At 40.9% G+C, this 10119-nt stretch overlaps 1 protein-coding gene across 2 annotated transcripts in view; it reads left to right on the plus strand.

Moving 5' to 3' along the window:
* c1h18orf54 (chromosome 1 C18orf54 homolog) overlaps positions 1-10119 on the plus strand; it is a 39604-nt gene that overhangs the window by 18509 nt on the left and 10976 nt on the right. For both annotated transcript variants that reach the window (XM_043721299.1, XM_043721376.1), the window contains exon 4: positions 6808-6958. In XM_043721299.1, the coding sequence (XP_043577234.1) occupies positions 6808-6958 (151 nt within the window). The remainder of the gene's footprint in view (positions 1-6807; positions 6959-10119) is intronic.

The following is a 10119-nucleotide window of genomic DNA, read 5'->3' on the forward strand; positions in this document are numbered from 1 at the left end:
TGACCTGCTGCGCTGTTCCAGCAACACATTTTCAGCTCTGATCTCCAGCATCTACAGACCTCACTTTCTCCCTGTATTCCATGAGATCTAACCTTGCTAATCAGTCTCCCTTGTCGAACGCCTTGCTGAAGTCCATATAGATCACATCTACTGCTCTGCCCTCATCAATCTTCTTTGTTACTTCTTCAAAAAACTCAATCAAGTTTGTGAGACATGATTTCCCACGCACAAAGCCATGTTGACTATCCCTAATCAGTCCTTGCCTTTCCAAATATATGTACATCCTGTCCCTCAGGATTCCCTCCAAGTTGCCCACCACTGAGGTCAGGCTCACTGGTCTATAGTTCCATGACTTGTCTTTACCGCCCTTCTTAAACAGTGGCACCACGTTTGCCAACCTCCAATCTTACAGCACCTCACCTGTGACTATCGATTCATAGTCATCGATGATACAAATATCTCAGCAAGAGAGAGGGGAAAGATTTAAAAGGGACCGAAGAGGCAACTTTTTCCTGTAGAGTGGTGTGTGTATGGAATGAACTGTCAGAGGAAGTGGTATGAGGTTGTTACAATTACAACATTTAAAAGGGGACCTGGGTTAGAATCCTGCCACAGCAGATAGTGGAATTTGAATTTAATAAAATTCTGGAGTTAGGAGTTTCATGATGATCATGAAACAACTATCGATTGTTGAAAATCCCATCTGGTTCACTAATATTCTTTCGGGAAGGAAACTGCCATCCTTACCTGGTCTGGCCTACATGTGTCTCCAACCCCTCTCAACACTTAGTGATGTGCAATGAATACTGGTCTAGCTGATGACACCTTCACCCCATGAATTAATTTTTAAAAAGTAGCAAATGTTTAGAGGCATATGGCCAAATGTTGGCAAGTGGGTCTCTATTAATTTAGGATATCTGATCAGCATGGACGAATTGGATCAAAGGGTCTGTTTCCATGCTGTACATCTCTCTGACTCTGTAAGTTGGCCTTGGTGGAATCCAAAATTCCATCCACAATTACATTTGATTTTAACATTTTATGGTTTTGAAACTTGGTGTCAAAACTAAGAATATTAACAGCACAAAACTCTTCAGTCAAGCCCCTCTTTCTAGCCCTTGGCCCAAAGCCTTGTGGATTACAGTATTCAATGCATATGCCCAACTTTTTTTTAAAATATGAAGACAGTTTCTACCTATAGCATTTTTCAAGTGCAATTCTGGCCTCCCTGCTATAGGAAGGTTTTTATGAGACTTGAAAGGGTTTAAAAAAGATTTACAAGGATGTTGCCAGAGTTGGAGGATTTGAGCTATAGGGAGAGGCTGAATTGGCTGGGGTTGTTTTCCCTGGAGTGTCCAAGGCTGAAGGGTGACCTTATAGAGGCTTATAAAATCATGAGGGGGATGGATCTGGTGAATAACCTCCCTCCTGGCATGGGGGAGTCCAAAACTAGAGGGTATAGGTTGAACGATTTTAAAGGGACCTAAGGGGCAACTTTTTCATGCAGAGGGTGGGGCATGTATGGAACGAGCTGCCAGAGGAAGTGGTGGAGGCTGGTACAAAAACAACATTTAAAATGCATCTGAAAGGGTATATGAATAGGAAGGATTTAGGGGGATATGGGCCAAATGCTGGCAAATGGGACTCGATTTATTTAGGATATCTGGTTGGCATGGATGAGTTGGACCAATGGGTCTGTTTCCCTGCTCAACAACTCTACTCGTCTAAGAGGTGAGTTCCAGACACCCTGTTACCCTGAATGAAAGTAATTGCTCTCTCATACTTCCATCATTACATTTAATCTGTGGCAGCTGGTTATTGCCTTATGTAAAAGGAATGCTTCTTAACTATTCTTTCCAAGTCTCTCATAATTTTATATATGTTAATTAGATCTTTGTTCAGTCCCCTCTGTTTCAAAGAAAATGTAATCTTTCCAATTGTTCCTAATATCTAAAATTCTGCAAACCAATCGACATCATTATAAATGTGCTTTTTGCAGAACCGTCTGCAAACATGTTCTTTCTGTAATACAGTGACCACAATGTTATACAGTAGCCAACTAGTGTTTTCTCAAGTTTCAGCATAAACTATCAGAGTTACCTTCAGAGATCTGTGGATGTGTATCCCGTGCTCTCTACAATTCTCCATATTTTACCAGTTACTGGATATCTCCTTACATTGTAGGGGCGCCCACTCGAAACCCCCACCCCACACACACGCGCGCACGTGCATACACACTCTTTACGTATTACCTCTTTATTCTCTGGATTAAATCCCACTTGACACTTTTCATCCCACTGGTCTAGTCCATTGGTATTTTACTGCAATCTGCGACTTTTAGCTTCCCTGTCGATCACGTGACCCATTTCAACACTGTTAAAAATTTTGTAATCTGCCATGTTTTCCCAGTATTGTCTTTTAGTTTTAATGCTAATGACTTTTATATCACCTCTCTTTTTCCTACATTTGTCTGCAGATCATTTAACAAATTATCTCCCACTAGGTGATTGGTACATCTGATTCCTTCCTCTTTTGCCCCACTTCTTTTGTTCCTCAATCTTTCTAAAATGCCTGATGATCTCAGTCTAATGCAGGTTATGAACTCAAAATATTATCACTTGACTTCACTTTGCAGATGTTGGCTGACCTATTTTCCAGAATTTTGTTTTTATATTTGATTTCTAGCATTAGCTGTTAATGATTTTTATTTGGCTGTAAAGAATTGCATGTGCCATGTGTGGGAACAGCTAATAGTTTGCATTGAGGACTGTGTTCCTGAGCCTGATTTGACTCTGGAGTCACATTATGTAAACAGACTAAATTTAAAAACACAATGGAACCATTAACATGGATTTTAATCACAGTTTTACTGCTTTAGTGAATGCAAGGATAATATACTTGCTAATGTCGTAGGCATAGAGAAGCTTGGCTACAGAGGAACAGCTTGCATTTATATAACATCTCTATCGTAACAAAGGAAAAAAAGAATGGGCTCATAACATAGCTGTAAAGTCTGAATTATACAATTGTAGTTTTTGTTTGGTTAAGTTGGACATTGCTGTTTTATAGCATGCAGGATGGATAGCAATTGCACTGTAGTGCTGTTCAATCTGTTACTTGGATGACTTTATGAAGGCATGCTGTTCCTTTGATCAGTTGACAAATTAATTTTAAAAATAAAAACACCAGTGCTGTAAATACTCAGCAGATCTAGCAGCCTCTGTGAAGAGAGAAGTAGATGTAACACTTCAGTCTTTGTATTTCAGTGTTCTGTTATTATGAGCACTTTGCTCATATACCGCAATATTTGTCTGATGGCATCATTTGGACTGTGAAACACACTTTTAGTGAGCTACAGCCATTTTTTTTTAATTCACTCATGGGACACGGCCATTGCTGGCTTGGCCAACATTTATTGCCCAACCATAGGTGCCCTTGAGAAGGTGAAAGTGAGGACTGCAGAAGCTGGAGAGTCAGATTCAAAAGTATGGTGCTGGAAAAGCACGGCATCCAAAGAGCAGGAGAGTCGACATTTTGAGAGTCAGCGCTTCTTCAGGAATGTGGTGGGGGAGTGGGGATAAGAGATGAACAGAGGGATGGGGGTGGGGATGGGGGAAGGTAGCTCAGAAGGCGATAGGTGGATGGAAGTGGGGGATAATTGTGATTGATTGGTGGGGAGGATAGAGCGGATAGGTGGAAGGAAGATGGACAGGTAGGACAGGTCGAGAGGGTGGTGCTGGGTTGAAGGGTTGGATCTGGTATGAGGTCAGTGGAGGGGACATTTGGAAACTGGTGAAGTTGATGTTGATGCTGTGAGGCTGTAAGTTCCTAAAGCAGAAGATTAAGTGTTCTTCTTTCAGTTGGCGGGTGGCTTGGATTTGGCGGTGAAGGTGGCTCAGGACACTTGGATAATCGCAGTTGCCCTGTACTCCTAACACTATACAAGTGGAGCCACTCATCTGGCAGAAAGCTTACTGTTTAAATGCCTTACTGATGGGTCAAACTGCTAGATATTACACTTATAACCTTTCAGTCACTTTTTAATCAGAGTTAGAATTTCGGTTAAAAACCTTAATTTTCTGGTGGTTAAATGAACATTGTATAATATTTAGGATTAGGCAAGATTTAGGATGCATAGGATGGGGAAGGAAACTGCAGGGGATGGGCACAAATGAGATGTGGAACTCGTTCAAGGAACAGCTACTGCATGTCTTTGATAAGTATGTACCTGTCAGACAGGGAGGAAGTTGTTGTGCAAAGGTTTACTAAAGAAAGTTGAATCCTAAAGCTTTCTAGAGATATGTCAGGAATAAAGAAAATGGCTAGGGTAAGATTCAGGCCAGTCAAAGGACAATAGTGGGAAGTTGTGCGTGGAGTCTGAAGAGATAGGAGAGATGCTAAATGAATATTTTTCGTCAGTATTCACATTGAAAAAAGACAATGTTGTCAAAGAGAATACTGTGATACAGGCTATTAGACTAGATGAGATTGAGGTACATAAGGAGAAGGTGTTAGCAATTCTGGGAAATGTGAAAATACATAAAGCCCCTGGTCCAGATGGGATTTATCCTAGGATTCTCTGGGAAGCTAGGGAGAAGATTGCAGAGCCTTTGGCTTTAATCTTTATGCTGTCATTGTCTACATGAATATGCCAGAACACTGGAGGATAGCAAATGTTATCCCCTTGTTCAAGAAGGGGAGTTAAGAACAACCCTGGTAATTATAGACCAGTGAGCCTGCCTTCTGTTGTGGGCAAAGTTTTGGAAAGAATTATAAGAGACAGGATTTATGATCATCTAGAAATGAATACATTGATTAGGGATAGTTAACATTGTTTTGTGAAGGATAGGCCATACCTCACAAACCTTACTGAGTTCTTTGAGAAGGCGACCAAATAGGTGGATGAGGGTAGAGCAATTGCTGTGGTGTATATGGATTTCAGTAAAGTGGTAGGCTATTGCAGAAAATACAGAAATATGGGATTTAGAATTTGAATCAAATTATCCAGCTGTAAGAAGACAGGGTGGTGGATGGGAAATGTTCATCCTGGAATTCAGTTACTAGTGGTGTACCACAAGGATCTGTTTTGGGGCTACTACTGTTTGTCATTTTTATAAATGACCTAGACGAGGGCATAGAAGGATGAGTTAATAAATTTGCAGATGACACTAAAGTTTGAGGAGTTGTGGATAGTGCTGAAGGATTTAGCAGGTTACAGAGGGACATCAATAAGCTGCAGAACTGGCTGAGAGGTGGCAAATGGAGTTTAATGAGGAAAAGTGTGAGGTGATTCACTTTGGAAGGAGTAATAGGAATACAGAGTACTGGGCTAATGGTAGGATTCTTTTGGTAGTTTGGATGACCAGAGAGATCTCGGTGTCCATGTGCATAGATCCCTGAAAGTTGCCAAGTAGGTTGATAGGTTGTTAAGAAGGCATACAGTGTGTTAGCTTTTATTGGTAGAGGGATTGAGTTTCGGAGCCATGAGATCATGTTGCAGCGGTACAAAACTCTGGTGCGGCCACGCTTGAAGTATTGTGTACAGTTCTGGTCGCCGCATTATAGGAAGGACATGGAAACGTTGGAAAGGGTGCAGAGGAGATTTCCTAGGATGTTGCCTGGTATGGAGGGAAGGTCTTATGAAGAAAGGCTGAGGGACTTGAGGCTGTTTTCGTTAGAGAGAAGAAGGTTAAGAGATGACTTAATAGAGGCATCAAGATGATCAGAGGATTAAATAGGGTGGATAGTAAGAGCCTTTTTCCTTGGATGGTGATGGCTAGCATGAGGGGACATAGCTTTAAGTGGATGGGTCATAGATATAGAACAGACGTCAGAGGTAAGTTCTTTATTCAAAGAGTTGTATGGGCATGGCATTCCATGTCTGCAACAGTAGTGGACTCACCATCATTAAGGGCATTTAAATGGTCATTGGATAAATATATGGATGAAAATGGAATAGTATAGGTTTGATGGGCTTCAGATTGGTTTCACAGGTCGGCACAGCTTCAAGGGCTGAAGGGCCTGTACTGGGCTGTAATGTTCTATGTTCCATTTTAAAAAAGAATAGCCAATGGACTTGATCTGCATCTTTGTTTAGTTGTATGGTTTTAGGAATCATTTGGGGCACAGTAGTTGGTTTCCCTCTGAGAGGCAGGATATAAGGGTAAAATCTGTCATGTTGGTTGACTCCCACAGTAGGCCTACTGCACAAATCAGATCCATAGTACAGATTTCAGTGCCAGTGTGGGCTTGGATCCCTTAAAGGCTTTGGAGAAATCTTAGGAAAGAAAGGAATGGCAGAGAAGTTGAATCAGTTTGTTGTATTTGTTTCCACAGTTGAAACCTCAAAAGCCAACGGAAAATAATTGAAAACCAAGGGCCAAATGAGATTGTGGAATTGAGTAATGGTAATATCAGCAGATAAAATCCACCAGGCTAATGGGATAGTAAGCTGACCACTTACGGTCTTGTTGGCCTATATCCCATCATTCTAGAAACGTGTCTACAGAGCTGGTTGGTGAACAGAGATTCTGCTGCTCTCTGTGTTTGAGTACATCCAGGTCTGAGACTGATAGCTTTTTGGACTAAATTGAAATCACAGGATCTGGGGATTGAGCAAGAATATGGATCTAAAGTCAAAGATCAGTCACAATCTTATTGAATGGTGGAGCAACTTTTAAGGCTTACTCCTGTTTCTTTACCTCTTATTGCAGCTGTAATGTTGTAATGTGGTTGGACCAGGATAGTATTGGAATATAATTGCTATAACACCTCATCGAGCAATGTTCTCCTGTCCTCCCCGTTCAGGTGAACACCTCGATTTACTAATCCAGAAGGCTGAACGTTTCCATGAGGTTCTCTCGCAGCACGTCAGCAACCCAGAGCACAACCAAGGCAGTCCGGGTACTGAAGACATACTGGAAGCTGAACGATCCTGGGATAATCCGCCTGTTACTTTGTAAGTTACCAGTTTCCCTTTTAATAGTGATAAATCTAAGTCTGACGTTGAGCTGTAGGAAGTTCATAAAACTTTTAAAAAGTAGCTACAAAATATTGGCTGCTGATGCCAACATTAGAATTAAGATTAACAATTGCAGGAGATTTTGTAGTCACATGCCTGGGAGAAACTGGCCATTAGCACCCTGAAAATGATGGAGTTTGATTTGTTTTCCTCTCCTATTAATGGCATGGTCAAAATCACCTTCCCAAAGACCTGTAGTGCAGTAAAATGAAGCACTCGGTGTGTGAAATTATCGTACTGTGTCCAGCAAAGCTGTGCAGAAGAAATCAGAATGGATTTTCTCTACTGAATTAGATTTGTATGAAGAGAGAACACTTCGAACTATAATAGTGGAGCCAATTTATGGTGATGAATTAAAGATTATCATGAGTTAGTAAAATATATTCCATATTAATACTTGCACAAAACATACCAGTGACACAATAATGTTTGGGAAAAGAGAGAGAACATAAAAAATAAGAGCAGCTGTGAGTCATTAGGTTCCTCAAGCCTTCCCTGTGATTCAACAAGATTTTGACTGATATTTTTCAGACTTCAACTCCTGGTTCGTGCCAGCTCTTCCTAGCCCACAAGACCTAGCATTTCAAAAATCTGAATATTTATAAACTCTCTTCCAGTACTTTAATTGATTTAGCCTCCACAACTCTCTAGGGTAGAGAATTTCAGGCACTTATTACTCTCTGGGAGAAGTAATATCTTGACATCTCAGTTTCAATGGGTACACCAACACCCACAGACAACACCAACCACGTTATATGGCCTTCATCGATCTCGCTAAGATTTTTGCCCAAGTCAATCAGGAAATGCTGTGGAAAAGCTGAAAATGTGTTGCTGGAAAAGCGCAGCAGGTCAGGCAGCATCCAAGGAGCAGGAGAATCGACATTTCGGGCATGAGCCCTTCTTCAGGAATGAGTCATTCCTGAAGAAGGGCTCATGCCAGAAACGTCGATTCTCCTGCTCCTTGGATGCTGCCTGACCTGCTGCGCTTTTCCAGCAACACATTTTCAGCTCTGATCTCCAGCATCTGCAGTCCTCACTTTCTCCTAGAATGCTATGGAAAACCCTGTCAAAGGCCAACTGTCCAGTGAAATTCATCAACAGTGATATTGCTGCCCTTCAGGAGATCGAAGAGCAGGGAGTGCTGTGTTATTTACCTTCCTTGGTAAATATATCCTGCAAATTCTGATGTGATTCTCACAATGTATCTTTTTTTGCATCCTCTCCAATGCTTCTGTTTCCTTTTGAGTTTTATATATTATGGCTCACTGTTCCAATGCATCCTAATCAATATTCTGTACAAGACTATTATAAAGTTGCATCTTTTCTTTTCAATTGGCTTCCTTTAGCAAAAACGCTGGTTTTACCTTTTTGTTTGGATTTATAAACCTGCATCGCTATTTGCTGATTTGTGAACCTGTATCCCCAGATTCATTTCTCTTCTACTCTCTTTAGATCCTTGTTATCCAAGAAGAAAGTGTGGCCGCCTTGTTGTGACAGACTGTAATATATCGGACTGTTTGGTGGTGAATTAAATTTGCCAAGCAGACGAGTGAATATGTTCCCCTTATGGTGTAACAGTCCTGATTAATTACTGCATTAGGGTCACAGTTTCCATTAGGGTCACAGTTTCCAAGGTGAAATTACTATTGCTGATATATTATGTCAGTAACAGTAGATGGGCTATTACATTAACAGTTATGGTGAACAAACAGGACACTGAAGTTTGTATTGACTTCTTATTGTGTCTGTACAAAATTGTTGTTTATCATTATATAAACGATTTGGATGAAATTTAGGAGGCATGGTTAGTAAGTTTGTGGATGACACCAAAATTGGTAGTATAATTGGCAGTGAAGAAGGGATTACAAAGGCTACTAAGATTACAAAGGGATCTTGATCAGTTGGGTCAAATGGGCTGAGGAGTGGAAGAAGGAGTGTAATTAGGATAAATGAGAGATGTTGCATTTTGGTAAAACAAATAAGGACAGGACGTATACATTTAATTGTAGGACCCTGGGTAGTGTTGTCAAACAGAGAGACTTAGGGGTTCATAGTTCTTTGAAAGTTGCATTGCATTTAGACAGGTTAAGAAGACCATTAAGCACGTTTGCCTTCATTGCTCAGACCAATGACTATAGGACTTGGGACATCATGTTGAGGTTGTACAGGACATTGTTGAGGCCACTTCTGGAGTACTGTGTCCAGTTCTGGTGACCCTGTTATAGAAAGGATATTACTAAATTGATGAGTGTTCAGAAAAGATTGGCCAGGATGTTGCCGATTCTGGTGGGTTTGAGTTATAGGGAGAGACTGGATAGGTTGGGATTTCTTTCACTGGACCGTAGGAGGTTGAGGGATGACTTTATAGAGGTTCATAAAATCATGAGGGGCATAGATAAGGTGAATAGCAACGGTCCTTTCCCTAGGGTTGGGGAGTTCAAAATTAGCGGGTATATTTTTATGGTGAAATGAGAAAGATTTTAAAGAGACCTGAGGGGCAACATTTTCATGTGCACAGTGGTTCCCATATGAAATGAACTGCCTGAGGAAGTGGTAGGTACTGGTACCATTACAACATTAGAAAGATATTTGTGCAGGTACATGAATAGGAAAAGTTTGAGTTGGAGATGCCGGTGTTGGACTGGGGTTTCCAAAGTTAAAAATCACACAACACCAGGTTATAGTTCAACAGGTTTAATTGGAAGCACACTAGCTTTCGGAGCGTCGCTCCTTCATCAGATGGTAGTGGAGGGCTCAATCCTAACACATAATTTATAGCAAAAATTTACAGTGTGATGTAACTGAAATTATACATTGAAAAATTGATTGTCTGTTAAGCCTTTCATCTGTTAGAATAGTTTCACTTCTTTCATGTATAAATCACAAAACCTTTTTTAAAAAGTTGCATTCTCAGGTTAGCTGTTGATGATGGTGATAGCTAGACAATATGTTGAAGGTGGATCAATGGTGCTGGAAGAGCACAGCAATTCAGGCAGCATCGAGGAGCTTCAGCAAAATCGACGTTTCGGGCAAAAGCCCTTCATCAGGAATAAAGGCAGAGAGCCTGAAGCGTGGAGAGATAAGCTAGGGGAGGGTGG

This window comes from Chiloscyllium plagiosum, chromosome 1 (assembly GCF_004010195.1).
Source record: "Chiloscyllium plagiosum isolate BGI_BamShark_2017 chromosome 1, ASM401019v2, whole genome shotgun sequence".
Classification (NCBI taxonomy): Eukaryota; Metazoa; Chordata; class Chondrichthyes; order Orectolobiformes; family Hemiscylliidae; genus Chiloscyllium; species Chiloscyllium plagiosum.